The sequence below is a fragment of the Acinonyx jubatus genome, chromosome E4 (assembly GCF_027475565.1).
Source record: "Acinonyx jubatus isolate Ajub_Pintada_27869175 chromosome E4, VMU_Ajub_asm_v1.0, whole genome shotgun sequence".
NCBI lineage: Eukaryota > Metazoa > Chordata > Mammalia > Carnivora > Felidae > Acinonyx > Acinonyx jubatus.
The window spans coordinates 4,918,409-4,943,278 of NC_069395.1; the positions used below are offsets into that span (position 1 = coordinate 4,918,409).

The 24,870-nt window shown below is 54.9% G+C and overlaps 2 protein-coding genes across 3 annotated transcripts in view; one reads left to right on the forward strand and one right to left on the reverse strand.

Moving 5' to 3' along the window:
• Positions 1–4,632, reverse strand: part of COPA (COPI coat complex subunit alpha) — a 44,724-nt gene extending 40,092 nt beyond the window's left edge. For both annotated transcript variants that reach the window (XM_053209640.1, XM_027048440.2), the window contains exons 1-3: positions 4,475–4,632; positions 1,172–1,285; positions 913–986 (exon numbers count right to left, since the gene is read on the reverse strand). In XM_053209640.1, coding sequence (XP_053065615.1) covers positions 913–986; positions 1,172–1,285; positions 4,475–4,514 — 228 coding nt within the window. In that variant the 5' untranslated portion in view covers positions 4,515–4,632. The remainder of the gene's footprint in view (positions 1–912; positions 987–1,171; positions 1,286–4,474) is intronic.
• Positions 4,633–4,666: 34 nt separating this feature from the next.
• On the forward strand, positions 4,667–19,576 carry NCSTN (nicastrin). Its single transcript, XM_027048441.2, has 17 exons — positions 4,667–4,824; positions 6,308–6,412; positions 10,029–10,152; positions 10,807–10,928; positions 11,352–11,497; positions 12,196–12,346; positions 12,612–12,721; positions 12,980–13,132; positions 13,838–13,942; positions 14,108–14,185; positions 14,895–15,067; positions 16,392–16,494; positions 16,629–16,724; positions 17,028–17,115; positions 17,390–17,544; positions 17,777–17,989; positions 18,812–19,576. Exons 1-17 carry the CDS (start codon positions 4,740–4,742, stop codon positions 18,932–18,934), a joined length of 2,130 nt encoding a protein of 709 aa, XP_026904242.1. The 5' UTR covers positions 4,667–4,739; the 3' UTR covers positions 18,935–19,576.
• Positions 19,577–24,870: the final 5,294 nt, after the last annotated feature.

The window sequence follows — 24,870 nt, forward strand, 5'->3', positions numbered from 1 at the left end:
GCCTCGACACACTAAGACACGGCCCTCCCCCAGCACTCCAGGGAACCGCACCGCCTCCTGTTTTCCCTTTCCTAGTGGATGGCACCCCGCACACCCAGTGACCCGAGCTAGAGGCCGGAGATAGATACAGTCATCTCATTAGTCTCCCCTAACCGCCCCTCCGGCAGACTCACAGACTCCCTTCCCTAAGCTCTCACATCCACCTCATTGTCTCCATCTGCGTGTACCGTCCGAGGCCAGGCTCTGCTCACCTGCCGCTCGAGCTTATGCGACAGTCTCCTAACCGGCACTTCTGCCTCCAGGCTTGCCCGCTTCATCCAGTCCTTTCTCTAGACTACTGCTCAGGTAAAGTTTAAAAAAAAAAAAAAAAAAAAAAAAATGTGGATCCGATGTCACTCCTCTATTTTAACCCCTTAAATGGCTCCTTCCTATCTGTGTGATGACATCCAAACTTCTGAGCACTGCAAACAGGTCCTGCATGATCTGGCCCCTCTCATCTTCGGGCCCTTCTCTCACCTTCTCTCCAGAGCTTATTCACACACAACTAATTACAGCTTCTCAAACGTATCCACCTGTGTCATGCCTTTTTGTCTTGGTACCTGGACTGTCCTCTATTTCACTTCGGTTCTCTCCCTATTGTATCACTCACCAAACTGCATGTGCTATTATTTCGAGTATACACGTATCTCCTCCGTTAGAATAAAAGCTCCTTGAGAACAGAGATCGTTTCTTGTTTTTTTAATTCCCCCAAAATAAAAGTGTCTGGTACACAGTAAGTATTCAATAAACGTTTCCTGGTAACATCAAAAGCCTGAGCTCTGTATGAATGAGAGGTCCTGTTTTTAGTCCCTTCTACAAGTGCCACACCCGACAGCCTGTCCTTTACTCCCAGTCATGACAGACCCTCTGTACCTTAATCTTATAGTCGTCTCCTCCAGAGACAAACAGCGGCTGCTGCTTATGGAAGTCGATGCCTCGTACTGGACCTGGCGAAGGAAGCAGGAGACGCGTGTTAGAGAGCTGTATTTGCTCATCTCTAAAGTGATCCTTATTCAGGAATTTTTGGTTCCGGCCCTTCCGTATTCTTTAATCCTAAAGAAAGTTTACACTACTCCAGAAGACAATACATACTTAGATCTCTTTAATTCCCTCCTAGAAAGTGTCATCTCACCATCATGTTCATCAAACTTGTCAATAAGGGTACACATCCGATAGTCCCATAACTGGATGACCCCATTGTGTAAACTGGTCAGGATCCAAGGTCTTTTGGGGTGAAAACTGAGCCCTAGAGGGGAAGAAAAGAAAAAAACAAGGAGTGATCCAATTAGCTAAGTATGCCCCCACAATGCCACCCCCTGTCGATTCAGGTAAGAAAAACGAACACCTAGGTTAATCCTAGGTTCAGACGCTCCTTCGTCGAATGCCAGACGTTACGAATTGTATGCTATTAGGGGCTAGATTTTGTTATATTCCTTTAAATATTGTTGGGCTTTGTTTTAGGATGCCTGTTTTAAAGTTTGCTTTTAGTTTTGCTAGCATGGGTCGACAACAGCCTTTAGTCTAGATCTAATCTGGCACCCCTATGAAGGCGATACCACCTGAGGTCTCTAGATGATGCCCTGCAGTATTAGGAGGCCTTTCCATTCCAGCCGATAGGAACACAAAACTATTCCCAGATCTAAGTGAGCTCCAGGGATTATTCTGCCTCCCCCTCTCCAGGGGTTCTATCCCAGGCTTGAGGTCATTTCCACACATGCATATGCAGATTAGAAATCAGACAAAGGCTTGACAGGATCCCCTGCAGAACTCCAGTGTTCTGGGCAGCTCCCTCTGGCGTTCTGTCCAGCAAATTCTAGCAGTTTTGGCTGCCCTGAACTCTAAACTATGTTTCCACAGTGAGACGACAGGGCTCTTCCCCCTTCCCTATCCTGCAGCCTGGAAACTCTCCAGGTAGTAAGCCAAAAAACACTCACAGGACTCAACCTTGTTTATTTCCCTTCTCTCAAAAATCACTCTCCTGCACCGCCTGTTATCCAGTGTCTGAAAACTTTTGATTCACACATTTTGTTCTGTTGTGCAGCTGTTTTAAGGTGAGAAAGTAAATCTCTCTGTTACTCCTTGGAGTAACAGACTGGAAATGGAAGTCCACAGAAGTAACAACTGCTAACAGTTTGGAGTGTATCCTTTCAGACTTCTAACGCAGAGGGCATCATTTTATCAAAATGGAAATATGTTATGCAAACTTCTCACTTAGCTATGCATCGTGGATCTTATTAAATACACACAAACCTAACCTCATTCTTTTTAACAACAGCAAAACACAGATGTAGCACACTTAAAAATTATTCTAGTGATGAGCATTTAAGTTTTTCCCCCTAACTTTCACCTACTAGAAAATAGGCCCTAAAGAAAATACTTCTATGCGTAATCTAGCTTATTTGCATTATTACTGCTTAAGACTAAAGACCTGGAAGTAGGATTGCCAGAAATAGGTATGCGCATTTAACATTTTTATAGATACCACCTTATTTCAAAAAGACCATCAATATACAGTCTCCTCCGATTTCTGAAGGTAACCATTTTGCACACACTGGCTGTTATTGGTTATTTGTTGTTTTGTTTGCTTTACTAATCCAAATTCAAAAGGTTATTTACCTTTTTTTTTAACATTTCTTTCACTGTTAGTGGAGAATATTTCCATTTTTTTACCGAACATTCACGTTTTTTCTTCTGAATTCTGTTTTTTCCTATTATGTTGTTCATTTTTTTCCATGACGTACAGTAATACTCATTAAGAGATATTAACTCTCAAATATTCTGACATCTTTTTTCCTCACTTTCCTTTTCTATTCCCATTGAGAAATCAAGAGCAGAAGAGAAAATTCAAGGATTAGCGAGACCATTTCAGCCATCCATAAATTCTTGGTGGCATGCTTCACTATCAAGACTCCCACGAGACTTAGAAACTGCTCAGAATCAGGGCACCTGGGTGGCTTAGGTGGTTAAGCTTCTGACTCTTGGCTTCAGCTCAGGTCACAATCTCACAGCTCATGGGATCAAGCCCTGCATCAGGCTCCACACTAACAGCCTGCTGGGGATTCTCTCTCTCTCCCTCTCTCTCTGCCCCTCCCCCAGCCGTGCACGTGCTCGTTTGCTCTCTATCTCAAAAAAAGGGGGGGGGTGCACCTGGGTGGCTCAGTTGGTTGAGCGTCCATCAGTGGCTCAGGTCATGATCTCACGGTTTGTGGATTCCAGCCCTGTGTCGGGCTTCGAGCTGGCAGTGCAGAGCCTGCTTGAGATTCTCTGTCTCCCTTTCTCTCTGTCCCTCCCCCACTTGCATGTGTGCGCTCTCTCTCTCAAAAATAAACATTAAAAAAATTAAAAAAAAAAACTGCTCAGAATCTATTCTTACATAACAATGGCCTCCAGTTTTTGAGCTATGGAGTATACAGCAGGCACTGTAATAAATGTAGTCATATGCTATCCCATTCTAATTCTCTCTGTAGGAGAATGTTAATTATTCACATTGTACGGATGAGGAACCATATTAAGAAACCTTAATAAGTTGCCCAAGATCATACAGCTCGTTAGGGAAATGTTTCAGGATTCCAAAGTAAGGCCAGGTGATTCCAAACACCAAGTTCCCAAGCCAACTTGCTCTGCTCTTCTTACTAAATATTCAAATCATATACTTATATAGGTACGTATGCATACATATACATGTACACTTACATATGAAATCTCAAGGGACCTTACTTCTCTGCCTTTCCCATTCTAACACTCCAAAAGACTACTACGGCTGTTTCAGTCTTTCGCCCTCCACCCCCATCCACTGATAGTCATGCTTTGGAGTTGCCCCATTTAGGAAGTAAGAATGAAGATACCCCGTTAAAATTTGAACTTCAGATCAACAGCGAACGATACTGGAAATCATTTCGTTCTCTGAAATCCAAATGCAACTTGGCGTCCTGTATTTTATCGGACAACCTTATCAAGCTCAGACTTTACTGGGGTTACAGGTCTCAATGTCCTGTCTCCAGGTAGGAAACAACGCCCAACGGAGGCGCTGGATGTCGATACGGTGCCGCCAAAGCCTCCCTAAGAGAGGCAGCCAGTGCTCATTTCCGAAAACGTTACACGTGGATGCGAACGGCACAGGTCGAGACTCGATCCCCAGGTCCACTCCCTACAACACGGTCCTCAAAAGGCCGACAGGGACCCAAAGAATCAAAGTCGGGAGCACCGGCCCCCGCAGAAGACGGGAGGGAAGCAAGGGAACCGTGCGGGAGCCGCCGCAGGTCAATCACATCCCGAGGGCATTCCAGAGAAGAGAGGACTGCAGAACCGCCGCCAGGCCGCCCTCCCTCCTGCCCGTGCGGTGGGCCCGACTCGGCCTCGGTCACCCCCCCCCCCCCCGAGACAGCACCGCCCCCGACACCCGGTCCTCGAGCTCCCCCTCGTCTTCTCCATTTACCTTTGACCCGCGCGCTCTTGGTCTCGAATTTGGTCAGCATCCTTGAAACCTGCGGCTCCGAGGTGCCGACCCGAGCCCCGCCACTCCCTGCTGCCCTTCGCCTCCCTCCACGTCAGCGCCGCTCCGCCGCGGCTCCCGGAAGCTCCGCGGGCACGAACTTCCGGTCCCGGGAGCTCCGGACCACAGAGACGGCACCAGCGTTGGCCTAGAGAAGCCACTGCCGGGCTGGAGGGGAGGGGAGGCTTCCGCTCAGCCGAGAGGCAAGATGGCCACGGCTGGGGGCGGCTCTGTGGCCGACCCGGGCAGTTGGAGTCTTCTTCGCCTTCTGTCTTTCTGCGTCCTGCTGGCAGGTGAGGCCTCCCCCCGCGCGTGAGCTCCGGTGTGTTAGGAGAGCCGTCGGGACCGGCCGGGCCGCGAGCGCCGCCGTCCCCCCTTCTGGCCCCTCTGCTCCTCTGTGCCCCCACCCTGTAAATCCTTTCTCTTTCGTTCCCACGACAGAAGTCCCCCCCCCCCCCACTTCTTTGCCTGGATTTGATTTGAGGGCCCCTTCTACCCCGCGGCACGTCGTGTCGCCCCATTTCCTCCTCCGGGCCTCTTCCCGGACTTCCAGCCTGACTGTCCGCCTGCCTCGTTTTCCCCACGGCCGGAGCCACCCCACCCCCTGTCGGAAAGGACAGGTGTCAGTTCAGCCTCTTCCCAGTGCGTTTAGTCGGAGACAAAAGCGGCCTCATTCTGTGGGTGCAGGACGGTGCTTCACTAAGTGGATTCCTGATTCCCTCCTCTGTTGATTCCACCATCGACCGGTGTCCCTGTGTTTTGCCTCAGTTTGTCTTATCAGTGAAGTGAGACAAAGGTAGGGTATGGGTCCTCTTAACTGTTTAGACCGTGGAATAGTGATTCAAGAAACTTCAGGCATTTACAGCGTGCAGAAACGTTTGCTTACACGCATGTATGTCCTGGCATAGGTCTTTGTAGTTGGTCAAGCCCTAAAATGCGAACGTGCCTGTATGTAACTATGACCATACCTCCCCTCAAGTTCATATTATCTTTAGAGATTCCCCAGAGGAGAAATTATAGTCGCCCCACACTGTAGCCACACACAAACGACCTGTGGATGTTAGATTAATTGACAGATCTGTGGCGTAAGGTTTCTCCCAATTCTGTTCAGATTCCTGGAAAAATGTCTCAAAGATGTTTTATCGTAATCTATATTCTTAGACTGGCACCCTTTCATTAACGAGGGTGCAAGGTACATGCACATGCAAGGTAGAAAGCAGAAGTATGCTCACCCGTGCAACGGAAAACTGGGACATCTGAGGTTACGTGCCTTTTCCTTTAGGAAATGAAGTTTTCTTTCTTTTAGCTTTAATATCAGCTGTTCTGATTGGAATTTGTAATAACTTTCTGGGGCACATAGCTGGGCGCATTCATCTGATCCAGTAATGTGTCCAGAAAGTGAGAAGGATGGACATTAATCCCACTTTAGAAAGTATGATATACCCAGGGGCGCCTGGGTGGCTCAGTCGGTTAAGGGTCCAACTTCGGCTCAGGTCATGATCTCGCAGTTTGTGGGTTCGAGCCCCGTATCGAGCTCTATGCTGACAGCTCAGAGCCTGGAGCCTGCTTCAGATTCTGTGTCTCTTTCTCTCTCTGTTCCTCCCCTGCTCACGTTCGGTCTCTCTCTTTCTCTCTCTCTCTCTCTCTCTCTCTCAAAAATAAATAAAGATTAAAAAAAATTTTCAGAAAGTATGATATACCCAAGCCATACGGTGAGCTAAGGACTTGATAGTGCCAATGCCTCTCTTCTTCTAACACTTTTTGTCTTCTGAGCAGGTTTGTGCAGGGGAAACTCAGTGGAGAGGAAGATCTACATCTCCTTAAATAAAACAGCTCCTTGTGTCCGTCTGCTCAACGCCACTCATCAGATTGGCTGCCAATGTGAGTTGAGGCTGGGATTTGTGTTGTGGCCAGTGATTTTTTTTTAAATTTTTTTTTAACATTTATTTATTTTTGAGAGACAGAGAGAGACAGAGCATGAGCATGGGAGGGGCAGACAGAGAGGGAGACATAGAATCTGAAGCAGGCTCCAGGCTCTGAGCCATCAGCACAGAGCCTGATGCAGGGCTCGAACTTACGAGCCGTGAGGTGATGACCTGAGCCGAAGTCAGGTGCTTAACTGACTGAGACACCTAGGCACCCCTGTGGCCAATGATATTTCAAATCTGTGCCTTAGATCTCAAGATCCAAGTCCTGCTTGGGAGTCTCAGCACACAAATTAGGCTGTGTGGGTAGGAGGTGACAGAGAGCCATTTGTCAAACCAGGCAAGATAATTAATAGGAGCTAATGCTTAGTAAGTGCTGCTTACTTGAGCCTCGTGCGTGTGCATCTCATTGAACCATCACAACAGCCCCATGAAGTAGATTCTCTTATTGTCCCCATTTTACAAATGACAGAATGGAGACTGCGAGAAGTTGAGTAACTTTCCCAAGATCATCAGGCTATTAAGTGATGAGGCTAGGAATTGAGCCCCATGGCTCAGGTTCTAAGTCAGGACACTTAGCATCCACTAAAGTAGAAAACTGTACTGTTTTCTAAGGAGAAAGGAGTCTCATAGTCTATGAGTCCATCGTCACCTGAACCATCTTTTTGGAACCAAAGTGGACTTCTTTAAGGCAGTAGTCTATTTGAAGGGAAGGCATTGAGAAAGCCAGATAGTTGCAGGAGGAATTAGTGAAGCATTTGGATTCGTCTCTGTGCTTTGTAAATGTGTCCCAAAACAGGGTACCATGACAGTATGGTTATCAAACTATGGAAGTAGAAAAAGCAGAGATGTGAAGGCCGAACCCCAGTTCCTCTGCTACATAGCCTCCCTTCTTCATGTTTTGTTCTGTGAATAATTGCTCTGTCCGAATGTAGTTCTGCGGTAAGCAGGAAACTTAGAGTCAGATCATGGCTTCTTCGTCACCATATCAGTCACCTCTGAATTTCAGTAAACGCCTATAAAAATGGTTAGAACATACCTGCACAAAGCTGAAAGTCAGACTATCTCCTACATTTATTGATGATGCTGAGTAAGTACTACGGTCTCAGGAGTCCTGCGTGATTGCCTGAAACCTCCTAGTTTGGTAGGCGGACACAGACGCTGCGAAGTGAAGGACCTGATTAATGTGGCAGTTAACTCGTTTCCTGCCCGACCTTCCCTGAGCCGCGCTCTGTGTCCACCGTGCCGTGTCCCTGCTGGAGGTAGGTTAACTGGTTCCAAACGGTTCCAAGTGAAATTTTCGGACTCCGTTCTCCAACGGGGTTTGTGCGTAGAAGGGAGCCAGGTCCAAGTGTGGGCTGAGATCAGACTGCTGGTCTTGCCGGAGCTCCACTCTTCGTGCCAAAACGCTAGGACCCTGTCTTCCTGGAGGTGTGCTCTTAAGATGCCCTCTGTGGGACTGAGTCAGTCGGCTTCGTGTTCTGAGAGCAGCCCTGTGGGAAGCAAAGCAGTAGCCTCTAGGAGTGAGCCAAGTGCCAGCACAGAAAGGAGAGGGGAGGGGCTGGACTCTGGCCACTTCCTCATTAAGAGCTCGTCTCCTTTTCGGCTTATTTCTAAGTCTTGCTTCGTATTTGTCCATCCCGAGCAAGCTACACCCTCTTTAATTAGGCTTGCTAGCATGGTAAACGTAAGGAGAGAAAGATTTGGTTTGGCTTTCTGATTATACTGCTCTGTTTCTATGGGCTCATTTGATTTTACTTTATTTTATTCTAAAGATCTTATTTTTAAGCAATCTCCACACCCAATGTGGGGCTCAGACCTACAACCCAGAGATTAAGAGTCACGTGCTCTGCCGGCTGAGCCACCCAGGCACCCCTATTGGCCCCTTTTAAAGTGTTCAAAGAGGGTTATCTGTTGGTTCCTTTCTTTTCCTTCCTTTTTAAATCTCTCTCCAAGGTATGAGATGAATAAGGGTGAAAAAGTTTCTCTTCATGGAAGGCCCAGAAAAAGTAAGCAAGTTACTCTGGACTATACAGTCACCAGTTGGAATCCAGATTAGAATCCAGGTGTTTTATTCCAGCGTCCTGGCTTATCTTTTCCCTGTCCTCCTTGGAGCTGAAGCTATATATATTTTGTTTGTCAGAACAGCTTTTCCTTTTTCCGGGTTTTCTACGCCAAGGACTGTTGCCTTTTGTCAGACTTAGAACTGCTGGTGGTAGCTAAGTCTTTATGACGGTTATTCCAGGTCCTGATATTCCTCTAAAGTTTATTGTTATCACCATCCACATGAACTTACTGGGTACTTACCACGTGGAAGACATAGTTGACTGTTGGGGACTTGGGTCCGTGTCTCGATTTTGCCAAATCCCATGGAAGAAAACTTCTACCTGGCCGGCAGTCTGGAAGTGCGTAAGGTCTTTCTTTGTCTCGTGCAAATTATAAATATTTCAGTGCCTTGATCTAGAGCTGTAGTTTTCACGACTGGCTAGGTATAATAAAGAATCATGTGGCAAGTTTTGAAAGTACACGTACCTGGGCCTCACCTTCAGAGACTTTAATTTAGTAGGTCTGAGATAAGGCCCAAGCGTCTGTATTTTTTAAAACTCCACAGTGATTCAACTAGGGTCGAGAACTATTGCTCTAAAACAATATGCGACTTTTCATACGTGGTAGGAATTTTCACTGGCGAGAAGGCTCGTGGGGAGATGGTAGGATGTCTCCACGTGGATCACGAGGGACGCGACAGGCACTGCTGCATAGAATTCAAGGCATTCTGGACGATGGATTACCCATCCTTTACCGCAGCGCTGCCCGATCTTTGTCGTTCGTGAGATACAGAAAATAGTATTTGTATGGCATCCTGGCATATATGGAGACGTATGGTATTTGTAGGGCATCTTCGGGTACTGGGTCAGTCTGCTCCTGGCTGGGAGTGACCAGCCTAGGGTCTCTGGAGACCCTCGGTCCCCAGAAATGAGGGGGGTCAATATCAGCTCATCCCTGACCCATCAAGACCCATCAGTTGGGAAGCTCTCTTCTAGAGATCTCAAAGTTCTTGAGTAACCCTGCCTAAAACAGGCTAAAAGCAAGTAAAGTCATTCCCAAATAGGGCAAAGGAACGGAGACCCAGGAATTGTCCTCAGGTCAAGGGAGTCTGCACATATGTCTTCACACAGGAATATTCAGTGCTAGAACTCTGAGCCAGAGATCTAAAGCCTGCCATTTCCTGGAGAAAATACAGGTTTGAAAACCATGCTGTCTCCTCTTCTGGAAATGTGTACATGTGGCTAAATGAGGTTGAGGGAAGAGGGTGAGAGAATGATTGTATGACCTTTCTGAGATTTAGCAAATGAGTAGACTTCTCGGGCTGTCTCGTCCTCCAGTCCCTGCTGGCCGCCTTCAGGTGGAGCTGGGGGAGTCAGCTCTTCAGCTCAAGCCCAAGTCTGGAGGTGGCTGCGTTAACCCAGTGTCTGGTGCCATGTTTGGGAGATAAGTGATCTGCAGAATCAGTGAGGCAGAGGCAGAGTCGTCAACTGCGGGAGCTTTAATCTGAGCCCATTCTGTCCTGGCAGCTTCCGTTAGCGGGGACACAGGGATCCTCCACGTGGTGGAGAAAGAAAGGGACCTGCAGTGGGTGCTGACTGACGGCCCCAACCCCCCGTATGTGGTTCTGCTGGAGGGCGAGCTCTTCACCAGGTAAGAACTGCGTGTGCCTTCAGGGAAGCCACAGCTGCGGACGGGAAGATCTGGGGGGCCATCCCCACACTTGTGTATAAAGGTTCGCTTGGCTGCCCTGGTCCGATCAGGGCAGGAGGCGAGAGTGAGTCTCGGAAGAAAACCTGCCCCATCAGGGGGGTCGTCTGGGTGACCTTACAAATAGGGTCCAGTGAGTAAAGACCCCAGGCAGGAGGGAGGGCCCATAGGGGCACTCAGGGACAGGGTAGATGAGATGAAGCCGAAGCTCAGGTTGGGTCATAGTCCTCACTTAGGAGTTAGAGACAGCAGGGGCCCCTGGCTAGCTCAGCGGATAGAGTATGCTACTCTTGATCTCTGGGTTGTGAGTTCAGGCCCCACATTGGGTGTAGAGCTTACTTAAAAAAAAAAAAAAAGAAAGAAAGAAAGAAAAAAAAGGAGTTAGAGACAGAAAAGAGGCAAGAAACGAGTTAACAATTGGGGTGGGGGGGGGGTTTCACTTCTTTAGGAGTAGAGTCAACACACTGCGTGTGTTCAACAAGGAGTCAAAGGTTTGGATTCCGTTAGTTTCCCATTTGTTTCCATCCCTGGGGGCAAGATACTGGGCCAGGGGTAACCTTCCCAGTCTTCCTCCATGGCACTCCCTCCCTGTCCCAGGAGTCTGATGGAGAAGCTGAAGGGGACAACCAGCCGGATTGCTGGCCTTGCAGTGTCCTTGGCCAAACCCAGGCCTGCGTCGGGCTCCTCTCCTAGTGTGCAGTGTCCCAATGATGGGTTTGGTAAGAGCCCCGGAGGATCAGGGGACCTCCCGTCACGCAGAGCTCACTGGTGCTTCAGTCTCGTGTCTTTGGAGGGTTGGAGGGATGCGTCTGTCTGTGTGTGGTGTGAACAGCTGACTCCCAAACAGAAGACAGTGTTTCTTTGTGTTTGCCATTCATCGCTTCCTCTGCTGCTTCCCCTTCGTCCACTTCCCTCCATCCTCCTTTTCTGTCATAGGCCCCGATCCCTAACCAGACAGCCCAGGACACCCTGATACCAGTGTCTGTTTCCCTGTAGGTGGTGACAGGTTGATGCTTGCTTCCTTGAGTCCCCCTTTCCTTTGGAGCTCTTGGTCCCAACCCTACGACATCCTAGCCTTCCTCCCTCACTCAGGCCCTGAATGCTTAGTGTCCCAACAGCCGGTCCCCCATCCTCCCCTTCAGGCATTTACTCCAACTCGTATGGGCCAGAATTTGCTCACTGCAGAGAAATCCCGTGGAACCCCCTAGGCGACGGCTTGGCTTATGAAGACTTTAGCTTCCCCATCTTCCTTCTTGAAGATGAAAATGAAACCAAGGTCATCAAGCAGGTAACGGCTGCCAGCTCCTAGCAAAGAGAAATCTCGTAGGAGCTCCGCCCGCCTGGAGGGCTCGTCCACCAGGGCACCTCTGCATGGTAGATGCTCCAAGAAAAGCCAATACGTTTATTTTTCTCGCCTTTCCCTTCCCATTTCTCTCCTGCCTCTTCTTCCAGCATTGATAGCTGTTAGGCTGGAAGAGAAGATAAACTCTACTTGATCTGAAATAAGGTGTGCCCTGGTTAGGAGCCCCGAGTGTGGGAAAAAGATCATCAGACTGGGAACTGCGAGAGATTCAGCTCAGAGGCTTCTGAATGTTCTGAATTACAATAATCTTTAATTCTGGCCTAGCTTCTTTGTTTTGACCTGTAGAGCGGTTAGATTTGTTCCAAGGTTACATGGTGAGTTGATGTCCAAGCTGTCTTGAACTTGATTTTTGATATTTGGTTCAGCACAGTTGACAGCTAATCACGTTGGGAACTTGGGCCAGGCTGTTTGGGATGGGGACACTCCGTCCGCCCCAACTCAGTCATTGAGTCTGTGCCCCTTTGCATCTCTTGGTGAGGTTTTCTCTCGGACCTTACGCATCCTGGCTTTGTACTACAGCTCAGGGACTGACGAGCGAGCGTCGGGGTGGGGCCGGGCCCTCCTGGGAAGCATGGGAGGGATTCCACGCGAGCTGCCTCAGTGGGGCCCGTCTCCCCTCCTAGTGCTATCGCGATCACAACCTGAGCCCCAACGGCTCAGCACCCACCTTCCCGCTGTGCGCCATGCAGCTCTTCTCCCACATGCACGCTGTCATCAGCACTGTCACCTGTATGCGGCGCAGCTCCATCCAGAGCACCTTCAGCATCAACCCAGGTAGGACAGACCCGAGGCCCGGCTGCTGTGCTGGGGACCTGGGAAGGGGGGAGCTCAGGCCGGGAGCACGGGCGAGAGAGGCGGGAACAATTCCGAACAGTTGAGGCCGCTTGTTCCTGCAGTGGGCAGGGCAGAGAAGCCAACTTAAAGCAGTGGAGGCAGGAAATGATTGACAGGGTCCACGGGGCAGCAGTCAGAGGCGTCTCCAGGCCTTCTCTGTGGCTTCTCCCTAACTTCTGCCGCTCTCTCACTCTGTCCTGCTCAGAAATCGTCTGTGACCCCCTGTCCGACTACAACGTGTGGAGCGTGCTTAAGCCTATAAATATATCTGGGGCATTAGAGCCTGATGACAGGGTTGTGGTCGCTGCCACCCGGGTGAGTGCGGGCCCCCGGTCAGGGTGGACAGGGCTGGCACCAAAAGGGCTGGGGGGCCTCTTGCGGGCGTATCACGTTTCAGAGTCGCTGTGCTGGGGAGCCTCCAGGGAAGAGGGGTCTGGGCCGTGGGGCCCCCTCGTATGGCCATTGTCCCAGGACACACACATTCCCTTGGCTGGAATAGGAGAGGGAGCCTGGGGCCCGGTCCTAATCGCCATTTTCGAAGCCTGCCTCCCCTGCCTTTTCCACTGTACCCAGCTGGACAGTCGTTCCTTTTTCTGGAACGTGGCCCCAGGGGCTGAGAGTGCCGTCGCCTCCTTCGTCACCCAGCTGGCTGCCGCTGAAGCTTTGCAGAAGGCACCTGACGCGCTGACCCTTCCCCGCAATGTCATGTTTGTCTTCTTCCAAGGGGTAGGGGCTCTTCTGCTGGGGTAGGCGGGGAGGGGCAGGATGGCAGGGAGGGTAAATGTGAGAGTGGCTATCGTTTGGGGACGATCTGGGCACTTGACCTGAGTTGTCATTCAGCAAAGAGCTTCTGGAGGTGTCTCCACGTGTCTCCCCCCAGAGCCACACATCTTAGGAAGCTTTCACACCCTGGCCTGGAATCGGAATCAGTGTGCTGCCCGCCCCCTCCCTCCCCCGCTGATGCGATCTCTGGGAGGCAGCCTTTTGCTTTTATTCTCTGGACTCTTTCACTGCCACTTCCACCCAAGAGCCCTGAGGCTCCCGCCCCCTCCCCCCACTGCCCCCACAGCCTGGCCTTGGAATAAGGGGAGGGCAGCGACGGCTGCGGCTGCGTCGCGTCGGCGGAGGGGAGGGAGAGGCAGGAAGCAGGCACATAACAGCTGATGTTCGCCTCGGGCCTTCACCGAGGCTGCTCTCCCCATTTCTGGGCTCGAGAAGTCCTGTGATGCACACACATGAGGAATAGTCACAGCTGGGAGGCCGGGCAGGGAGGCGGGTGAGGTCACGTGACTGCGTAAGCCGGCCAGCACTTGCGGTGACACGAGACCGTAGCCTTCGTGCCTTGAGCCCTGGTGATCTGGCCTCCGGGGACTGAGCCTGCCCCGACCCTTGGGAATCTCTGTTCCCTTTCCCGCCCGTCTTCCCCGTCAGGAGACATTTGACTACATCGGCAGCTCCAGGATGGTGTACGACATGGAGAAGGGCAAGTTTCCTGTGCAGTTAGAGAACATTGACTCGTTCGTGGAGCTGGGACAGGTGTGCTGCGCGTGCCCTCCTCCCCCTCCCGCCGCCTCCTCCGCTGTTCGTTGTCCTCCTTGCCACTGCCTCTTCCCTGACTTTTCTCTGACCTTCCTCCTTCCTCTGGTCTCGGGGCACGGGCCCCCGCGGGCAGCCAAGTGTTGCTTCTTCATCCTCCCCCAGGTGGCCTTAAGGAATTCTCTAGAGCTCTGGATGCACACAGACCCCATGTCCCAGAAAAATGAGTCTATACACAATCAGGTAATCTGAGCACCTTTCCGCCTCACTCTGTTTCAACGGCTCAGAATGTGGGCACCCCTCACCGGGGCCTGACCCCCGCCACCCCCCAGGGCCTGTGAGACAGGACCGCGGGCGGGGTACCAGCTCAAGGAAGAACAGCCTGGCTGTTCCAGCTCCGCAGGAAGCACCGTGAGCGCAGCTCGTGGCCCCGGTTCCCTGGGGTGGGCGGTTCCCCGCCTCCATGCCCCGCAGAGGGCCCGGGAGTGACCGGCCCCTCCCTCTCTGCTGCCCGGTTGTCCGGGCTGCCTGCTCGGTTCCTGGCTGTGTCGGACCCCCTACCCAAATCGTCCTCCAGGCGCCTCACTACTTGTTCAAGACCCTCCCTCCTCTCAGGGTCCAGCCTTGGGCCTGTTTTTCTCATGGGGTTCCTGCCACTCCAGTGTCAGCGCCCTCCCCGCCCTGGGCTCCTGGGTGGCACTTGGTGTAGTTTGGCGTTGTTACTTGTCCCTCCAGTTCGGCCAGAGTAGGAAATCAAGCGTCTAGTGAGGATGACACAGCTGGAGTTGCCGGACATTCAGAGCCTGGATCCTGAAAGGCTGGAGGCGTTGGGGTGCAGGAGGGCCGGGGGCAGCACCACGAGCTGGGGACTTGGCGGGAGCGTCGTGGGCCTAGAAGACGCGTCCGGCTTCCCTGTCCGCAGCCTCCCCTGAGCTACCCCTCCCCCCCCCAGGTGGAGGCCCTCCTGAGCACCCTGGAGAAGAGCGGGGCCGGCGTCCCTGCTGTGGTCCTCCGGAGGCCGAACCAGTCCCAGCCCCTCCCGCCGTCTTCTCTGCAAAGGTTTCTTCGGGCTCGGAACATCTCTGGTGTCGTCCTTGCCGACCACTCTGCTGTCTTCCATAACCAGTAAGAGCCACCGAGCCCACACCCTCTTCCTTCTCCCAGAGACTCTGTCCTGTGGTCTGGGGTCCGGAGGGGGGAGTGTCTCCTGTGTCAGGAAAGATCACCACTCTCCCCTCTCCCCACAGCACCCCTCCAAATCTCAGGTCAATTTGTGTTCTTTGCTCAGTGACCTGTTCGCACCTAAGCCGGTCGCCTCGTGTGACTTGATGTCATCTTAGAACACGGGCCCCCTCAGCCTTTCCGTGCTTGGTCCGCCTCCCCCAGCTCTCCCGAGGCCTGGGTCCTTGGGGCTGCCAGCAGAGGGCAGCATCCCCAACAGGAGCGCCCTGAGGACAGCCAGCTGGCCGGGTCTGGGGCCTGCCCAAGGGTGCCGAGCGGGACGCAGACAGCATTCACACTCTGAAATGTAACGTGTTCTTGCCTTTGGGGTAAAAGCGTCCCCTGTGCTGAGGGGACTCCAGAGATACGGGGTGAGGCTCTGTTAGTCACCTCTCTCCTGGTCTTGGGCACCCCAAAGAGCCCCTAACTTAAACCCTGGGCTAATGGGACTTCTTACTCGGGCCAGATTGCTAGGTTCCCAGCTTCCCTCCCCTCTTCCATGAGGCCAAGTGGGTTTCTGAGTAACACTGCTTATGCTCTGGCTCTCCGACCCCAGCCAAGGAGCATCTTCTTGCTCATTTAGGGCAGGGACACTTTCAGCACCTGAGGTCAGCCGTCTGCACCATGTCTGACCCCGGCATCGCTTCGGGGTGAAGGGATAGTCCTCGTTTGCACACATTTGGCCTTGATTCTATGTGGGGCCGGCATCTGTTGGTGCTGAAGGCTGGGAGCTCTCCTCTAAGCTTCTCTTCTAAGCTCTGCCTTCACGGGGCTCCCCAGGGAGCATACAGTGCTTGGACCCAGGGCAGTGTCGTGTGTCTGGGAAAGACCCGTTCATCCCCCTCGGCCCCCAGGCACCCTCAATGTTCACGTTCATTGGAACCGTCATCCAACCTCTGGTGATGTGGGGCGTGCTCCCCAAAAGTCCTCTCAGCCGTCTCCAGCCCAAACTCTGGGGAAGTGTCTCTTCTGTTTGAAGACCTCCCAGGAAGGGAGTCTCCTGCCTTCTGATCTCATCTGCTTCTTCTACCTTGTCTCTCCGGAAGGTCCTTGTATTTCACTGCTCTGCCTCTCCACACCCTCTTCAGTATGGGACCCTCATTTTCTGTTCCTTCCCCCCCGGATGATGAAAAGACACACCAGGCTCCTACATGAAGGGCCTGTGAGGGAGGACCGGGGCAGGGCCCTGGCTGAGTGTGGCCGAGGCTCATGCCCGCTCTCCCGGCAGCTATTACCAGAGCATTTACGACACAGCGGAGAACATTAACGTGAGCTACCCCGAGTGGCAGAGCCCCGAAGAGGACCTCAACTTTGTGACGGACACTGCCAAGGTAGCACTCGCCCGGGGTGGCCGGGAGCGTGGGGAACACGGCGAAGATGGTTAGAACGTCTTCTAGGTGGTTAGACCCTCTTGTAGAGGGTAGAAGAGGTGGGCCGTTCAGCCCCCCCTTCCCGCCTGCCACAGGCCCTGGCAGATGTGGCCACGGTGCTGGGACGTGCCCTGTACCAGCTGGCAGGAGGAACCAACTTCAGTGACACCATTCAGGCCGATCCCCAAACGGTAAGGGCAAGTGGGGCCCGCCTCCTCTCCGGCTCTGCGCACGCGGCAGGCCGTCCCGTCTGCACTGCACTTAACCCCTTCTCCCAAACCCGGGAGCCCAGCATGCCAGCGCGTGCCAGCAAGGCTTCCCGCTGCTCCAGGGTGCTCCCGGGTGGGCCTCCGGCATCCTTGTGAGCCAGCCTCTGCGTCCCCAGCCCCAAAGTCCCTGGCCGACCCGGCTCCCGCCCTGCGACAGGGTCTCTACTGAGAGCTCTGCTTGGCTCCGGGTCACGGGCTTGTTGACTCTCACTGTCCCAATCCTAGGTCACTCGCCTGCTCTATGGGTTCCTGGTCAGGGCCAACAACTCCTGGTTCCAGTCCATCCTCAGGCAGGACCTGAGGTCCTACTTGGGTAAGCACGCGCTGGGGGAATGGCACCCTTAGCCGAGGCAAGAGACGGAAAAAGTCATCAGCTTGGTTTAATCTCTGCTTTTTTTTTTTTCCTTCTCCTTTCCTTTCCTTCTCCCCTGTTTTCCTTTCTTTCCCCTGATATGTGTGGGATCCGTTCCCTTCTCTTCTCTGGCTCCCGTCAACCTCGGGCTCTTCCTTCCCCTCCCACCCGCACCCACCTTCCACCTTCCACCTTCCACCTTCTAAACCCTCCCTTCCCTGTGCTCTCCACTCAGGTGACGGGCCTCTTCAGCATTACATCGCCGTCTCCAGCCCCACCAACACCACCTACGTGGTACAGTATGCCTTGGCGAATCTGACTGGCCAGGTGGTCGACCTCCCCCGAGAGCAGTGCCAGGATCCAAGTAAAGTCCCCAGTGAAAACAAGGATGTGAGTGGGAGTGGGAGTGGGTGTCGAAGGTGCCCCGAGGGCCCCGTACCCCCGGGGGAAGTTGGACAGCATCCTAGACCCAGTTGGACCCAAGGAGTTGGGATGCAAAGGCAGAGGGACGCGGCCCCTTGAACTTGAGTGTTGGAGGGCAGGAGCCTGGGCAGAAGCACAGCGTGGCCGGGGTGAGAGAGGATCACCTCAGCCCCGCCCTGTGGCCGGTCTTCCGTTGCAGCTGTATGAGTACGCGTGGGTTCAGGGCCCTCTGAACTCCAACGAGACGGACCGGCTGCCCCGCTGTGTGCGTTCCACGGCGCGACTGGCCAGGGCCCTGTCCCCTGCCTTTGAACTGAGGCAGTGGGGCTCTACTGAATACTCCACATGGACTGAGAGCCGCTGGAAAGACATCCGGGCCCGCATATTTCTGGTAGCCAGCAGAGAGCTGGAGGTGAGCCGGGAGGGGCATGCCAGAGACCACCCTGCCCTCTTTGTGTTGCCTCTTACCTCTTACCTGCTTCCGTCTCCCATTTGCCACAAAAACCTACTGCCGCTCTGTCCCCTGTCCACCGCACGCCCCATCGCGAAGTCTGTCTTCACCAACAGAGTGAGTGTGTGTTCACGCCGGAGGTGGGCTCCCGCCAGGAGGAGGGCCCCCCGGAGGAGCTCCTCACCCTGCAGCGTCCCCACAGCTCCCTCCCAGCTGGGATTTCCAGCTGCTGGCACTAGGGTGTGCACAGGCGCCACGGTTTATTGAGTCCCCATCACCAGTATGTCATAGTTGCCACCGGAGAGTTGCCACCAAAGTCATGGATCTTAACTTCAAGATGCTGAAAATCTAGGGGCTCCGGGGTGGCTCAGTAGGTTAAACGTCTGACTCTTGGTCTCAGCTCAGGTCACGATCCCACGATCCTGTGAGTTCGAGCCCCGTGTTGGGCTCTGTGCTGACAGCATGGAGCCTGCTTGGGATATTCTCTCTCTCTCTCTCTCTCTCTCTCTCTCTCTCTCTCTCTCTCTCTCAAGTAAATTTTTTTAAAAAAAGATACTTAAAATCTTAGTAATACAAAGTAGAGGAAGAACAGGGATACTCCTCTTTTCGAACGGAGCCACTCCGTCTTCCAGTCGGGAAGACGTTGTCTGTGATTGCTCAGCACTCGGTGCCTGGAGCCAGCTCTGGGATCCCGAGGTCCTGGCTCCCAGCCCCAAGCGGTGATCCAGAACCACGCTGGGCTCTGACAGCGTCTCTCTCCCTCCCTGCCCACGCCTCCCACAGTTCATCACCCTGATGGTGGGCTTCGGCATCCTCGTCTTCTCTCTCGTCGTCACCTACTGCATCAACGCCAAGGCCGACGTCCTTTTCATCACCCCTCGGGAGCCAGGAGCCGTGTCTTACTGAGAAGAGCCCAACTCCCGCCCGCTCTACCGTTCACATCCTAGGCCACTTGTCCCACGGGGACATAAGCCACTAGCGTGTCACTGGAACCTCTCTGGGCCTGCTTAGACTGGAATTAACATGAACAAGTAGAACTGCCCCGAAGAGAGAGAAACAAGTTCCCTCTCCTCTCCAGCTCCCCCTACCTGTCTGCCCTTCCTCACCCCTGCCAGATCCCGGGAGGGCAAACGGAAGCTTCTCGCTCCTGTTTGACTCCTAACTGCCCGCCCTAATTTACCCTTCTTCAGGGTCCCTCTTCCCTTCTCATCCTGCCCTAGACCGCCCCCTACTCCCCACCCCACCCCAGTCCCAACTTTCCCAACCAGGAAGGACACAAAGGCTGAATGCCAGGAACAAACCACAAGGAAGCCCCGAGGTGCAGGCCAGGCGATCTGTCTCCAGACCCGTAGACGGCACCTCGGGGAGGGTGTGCTGCCAGGTCACCTCCAGCCCTCAGTGCTAGCTGTGATTTTATTAAGCTGTAATACCTATTTTTGTTGTTTTCTTTTTCCGTGGGTGCGTGTGTGTATGTGTGTGTGTGTGCGCGCGCGCGCGTGTGTGTAAATATATAAATAGCAAGTTTCATTAAAAGACTATCCCTCATGACCTGTATGTGTCATTCTTCCGTGCCCTCCTGCTCGGTGACCTCAGGCTGGAAGTCATGGAATTATTACCACGTGCTCCCTCCGGGTCTCCAGAGGCCCAAGGAGTGCGGCTCTGTCAGAAACAGTGGAAGCCCTCAAAGCGGGGCTCCCATGGAGCCTTGGAACCCCGGTTTCCCCCTCGTAAGAACCGCGTTAGCATCGTTGACCCTCCCACTTTCCATTCGACAGACGTTTCTTTGTTCACTCTGAGACACTGGCTGGGCTGCAGAAATTTAGGGGACGCAGTCCCAACCCTGAGTGACTGGCAGTTGGGGTGAGGGGAGAAACCGGTGCAATCCGGGGTGATCACGTGCGGCATCTCCCGAGTGCTCCGGTAACGCACAGAAGGACTCCGGGCACTGGGGGTGGCATCCGGGAAGGCTGCTCAGAGGAGGGGGCATCTGGGTTGCAGGCTGTGGAGTTCAGCTGTGGAAGCACAGGGCCTTGAAGGCACGGGCCACGTTTGGGAACGGTAAGTCATTCGGGGTGCTGCAGGAGAGGGGGCTGGGGCTGGGTCACAGAGGGCCTGTGGCGGCCTGCCGAGCAGTTTGGGCCTTCTGTTGCTGGTGGGCATTTTGCAGACGGAAGCGAAGGTGGCTTTGGACTCTCCTAGAAAGAGAACCTTGGCTCTGGGAATACCCTAGCGCCCTGGGTCTTCATGGAGCAAAGTTCCGGGCGTAGCCGCACAGCTAAAGGAAGACCGCAGCTGAGTCACTGGAAGGGAAGACCCCTCAGGAGTGGCGCTGGAGGCCAGCCCTCTCCCCTCGCCGCGGCCCTGCCGCCCACGAGACAGATGAGCAGGGAAGGACCAGCTCCGCGCCCCTTACCTTCCCGCGTCCCGCCACACCCCGCCGAGGAGGCGATTTGCTCCAGGTTTCTCTCTGGGTTCCCTCCGGGGGCACGTCTGGGGGGCCGGGATGTGGAAATGAACCCTGCTCCCCTCCCCCCGCACCCCTCCCGGCCCGCACGCGGCGCTGGCGGGAGGCGGGCACAGCTGCCACCGTGCTGGGCCGACTCCGCGCCTCCCTCGGCCAACAGGGCCTCCCGGCGGACAGGGCAGCGAGCTCCCTCGTCCTGCTGGCAGCTTCGGGAAGCGGGGAAGTGGCCAGTGGCCGGGTACCAGGCGCGGGGGGGGGGGCGGGGGGCGGGCGCCGGTGCGAGCCGTGGGGCCTTCCCTACTCCGGTCTCCTCAACACCAGCTTGCCTTCCGCCTTCCATGCGACCCCTTCCTCGCGCCACCCCCCAAATTCAAAACCAACCAACTGGGCTCTTTCCACGGCCTGTGGGGAGGCCAGGCGCTGTAGAAGGGGCACGGACCCCCGGCTGACCCCTTCAGGGGCCTCTGAGACCTCGGTGTGGCGAGTCCTCGGGGACCTGCTGTGCCCCAGAGACCCCCTGGGGCCGGCTGGCTGGCTGAGACCCCCTGGGCCACAGACTTTAGCTTCTCAGTCCGTCTCCCCACTCCCCCTCCCCAGTCTGGGTGGGCCTTGCTCTGAGATGTGTCACTTCCCACAAGGCTCCCCCCTCCCCACTACTACCTGGGCCCCGGGACCCAGCCTGTCCCTACCTCTTGCGGCCCCTCGCGCCTCAGCACGGAAGGCTTTCCTGTCAGCCGGTGTTTCTCCTCCAGCCTCTCTGAGCGAAGGGTCTTCTGGGCCCCACATCTGGGTCGCTGCTCCCAAAGGCACATCCTGGGAGGAGACCTTTTCATCCAGAGTCTGGTGTTCTGTACCAAGGCCTCACCCTACTCAGCAGGACTCTGTCTCCACATGGAACCATATAAGACCTTAGAAATGATATGTAGGGTCTAACTCATCTGCTAGGGGAAACCGTAGCCCAGAGGAGTGAGTGGCTTGCCCAAGGTCGCAGCAAATTAGCGCTGAGCTGAGACCAGAACATGTCTCGTATCCACGCTGGCTGCCACGGCAGCAATAAACGTTTATTGAGCGTGGCTGTGGGCAAGGCGCTCTGTCCTGGCATCAGAAAAGGTTATGATGAGATGCTGTGCCTTCCCTTAGGGACTTGGGATCCCGAGTCAAGATGGCAGGATGGGGCACGAGCAGGATAAATAAGCAGGCGGGGCCGCATATGCTCCACGCAAAGTCAGTGCAAGGAACAGGTTCTACCTGAGCCCAGAGGACACAAGGTTGGCTCTGGGCGGGGCCAGTTAGTGCGGAAAGGAAAGAGCTCAGGATCAGGGATCGTCCCGTGTCACGAATGGCGTGTGTGGCTTTGGAAAGGGCATCCCGGCTCTGGGCCCTGGTGGCGTCCGTGTGATGCAGGGTCGGGCAGCGGGGGGTGGATTAAAAGGTGGATCAATTCTTGAACTTTGTTTGTTTGTTTACTTATTTATTTTGAGAGGGAGAAAAAGAGTGAGAGAACACGAGGGGGGGGGGGGAGGAGCAGAGAGAGAATCCCAAGCGGGCTCCGTGCTGTCAGCAAGAGCTCGATGTGGGGCTCGAACTCATGACCCTCGAAATCATGACCCAAGCTGAACCCAACTGACTGAGCCCCCCCAGGAGTCCAATTCTTAAACTTTTTAAGGTAGTTTGAAAGTTTTCCTTCCAGAGAGGGAGGCCTGAGGGGCCCTTATTCCTGTAATTCAGCATCCCGTCCTGAGACAGAGCCCGGCAGGCCTCTCGGAAGTTGGGCCTGGGGAGCAGAGCCCCTTAAAGATCGGGGTCCAGATGGGCCTCAGGTCGGATTTTTATTCCTCCCTGAATCCACACGCAGAAGGGGCCCTCCCAGTCCTGCGGTGGAGACGGGCAGCCGTAGCCCAGTCCCCAAATAGGGAAAACATGGGGAGGAGTGCAGGGGCCATCTCAGGAGGCCCGAGAGATGACGCAACTGTGAGCAACTCTCCAGGCTCTGGCTCCGGAGCCGGGGCTGGGACCCTGGGGTCCCCTTCCGCCCACACCTTGACTGAGGCCTTGGCAAAAGTGCGGGGACGGACGGAAGTGGAAATGGGGATGAAAGGGGGCATCGTGAAAAGAAGAAACTAGTATAGAGAAACAGGAAGTAGGGAGGAAAGGAAGTGGCAGACAGGAGCCCAGGAGCCCGAGAGGAGCCGAGGGGGGGAAAGGCCGATGGCGGGCGTGGCCGGGAGGGAGTGGGCCTGGGGCTGCTGGTGACAGATGGGTGGACACAAAGAGGAGACAGATGGATGGGGGAGGGAGGAGGGAGGCTGGAGGGGCAGTGGTTGGAGGCCTTAATGAGATTGGAGCTGGGCTCGGGGCTGAGGAGAGGTGAGTGGAGAGGAAAGAAGAAAGGCCAGGCCGCCTCAGGAGACAAAGGCGACAAGGCCTGGGGGCCAGGGCGGGAGAGGGCTCTGGCGGGGCCGCTTGGGGGGGGGGGGGTCCAGCCCCGGCTGGCAGCAGAGAGAGTGACAGATTGCGTGGCTCGCCACAGTGGAGACCCGCTGTCACCTTCTAGAGGCACAGAGAGGGAGACCCAGAAAGACGGACTGACACGCACGGTGTGGAGGCAGACAAGGAGACAGAAGAAAATCCACGAGGAGCTGCGGCCTCCCGGCCACGCCACGGCTCCTGCCCGGGCTCCCCCCGCCCGCTTGCTCCTGCGACCCAGGACCCAGGACGAGGGCCGGTCTCCCACCGAGGATGACACCCCCACCCGGGCGGGGGCCACTCCAGGGAAAGGGTCAGGCAGCGCGGCACCGCGAGGGTTAACGCCGGCTGGTCTCCCTGCCAGCCGCCTGCCTGGTCGGGTCCCCAGGGCTCCCCGCATATGTCACCCCCTCTCCTGCCAAGCCCACTGCTTCCCAGCTCCTCCAGGCCCTCCCCCACCCTCAAGGACTAGGCCCCGGCCCCTGTGTCTTCCCTACACTCCAACCTCCCATCCGGCAGTCTACTTCCAATCTACCTCCAAGGCCAGGCCGTGTAGACCTGAAAAGACGGCAGGTGACCACCCAAGAAAGTGAACGCCTATAAAATGCTAAATAAAGACAAACCAAACCGTAGAGCCTGCTCCTCCCCCACCCCCAGGGCCTGCTCTTCCTGCCCTTGTTAGGGCAGACTCACACACACACACACACACACACACACACACACACACACAGAGCTCCCTGGGGGTTCTCCTTCCCCCAGGCTGGGGCTGCTGGCAACCTGCGCTGACCTCAGAGCGCTCCCTGCTCCCTCGACCACGACCACCGGTCCCAGGGTGATAGAGGCAGAGGAGAAGCAGGAGGTCCCAGGGCACGCTCTCACCCTGCTCACCATCAAACCCCAGTTCAGTTCGTGGGGACAGCTCAGGCTGGCTATGTCAAGGATGGAATCCCAGGACTGAATTATCAGAGCCCGAACGCCTACGAGCAGGGAGGCTGGGGACAGGGACCCCCCTGCTCCCCCTCCCCCCCACCCCGTTCCTTCCTGCCTTCCCCGCCCCCACCCCAGGGCCCTTCTCCTTCTGTTTCCCTCGATGTCTCCCCCTTTGGGATCCCAGCCTCCAGGCTGCAGTCGCCGTCCCTCGTCCCTCGTCCCTCGTCCCTCGAGTTGTCTATCCTGTCTCCGGCCTTGTCTCCCTGTCTGCCCCAGTTTTTTGCTTCCTCACGACTGTGTGCTCTCTGCCTCCCCCAAGTCTGTGTCTCCGCCCTGTCTTGGGGCCTCCCTCAGGCCTCTCCAGTACCATGCAGTACCTCCCCTGAACTCCCGTGTCTCTCCAGATCCGTGTTTCTCCCAGGCCTGGTCTCCCTCCCCAGCTCCCCTTTCCCCCGGTCTCCCCCACATCCCCGCCCACATATGTTGCATCTCTGAGCCTCCACAACCTGGCAACTCCTCTCTCGTCCTCTCTCACCCCTCTGTCTCCCCGTGACTGTGCCTGCCCCCCTGTCTGTTACCCACCTACCGTGTTCTCCCCCCTCGTCCGTTTCCTCTGTCTGGCTCCCCACATCTCCCCCTGTCTCCCCCTCCTCTCCACCCCGCACTGGTCTCCATCTCTCCTCTCCCCAAGGCACTGTCTCCTGGGTCTCTCGGTCTCCCAATTTCTTGGACAGGGTGGAGGGCAGGAGCGTGGGGGCGCTAGAATTGCTGTTGCTGGGGGCTCATTAGGTGGAGATTGGTTTTTAATCAGCACCATGGCAATGATGATGCAAGAACTGAGATGCCACCTGGTCCCCTGCCCCCCAGCCCCCCTCCTCAAGCCTCCTTTCCCCTCCAGCTCAGCCCATCTGCTGGCGCCTGGGCACCTGTCTGGGCCTGCCCAGGTGGGAGTTGGCACCTCCCAGACCTGAGGGGGGGCGGT

Coding starts and splice junctions, on each gene's coding strand:
- NCSTN (XM_027048441.2), top strand. CDS start 4,740: ATGGCCACGGCTGGGGGCGGCTCTGTGGCCGACCCGGGCAGTTGGAGT. Junction 10,153..10,806: donor GAGGGCGAGCTCTTCACCAG/GTAAGAACTGCG, acceptor TCCCTGTCCCAG/GAGTCTGATGGAGAAGCTGA. Junction 12,347..12,611: donor CACCTTCAGCATCAACCCAG/GTAGGACAGACC, acceptor TGTCCTGCTCAG/AAATCGTCTGTGACCCCCTG.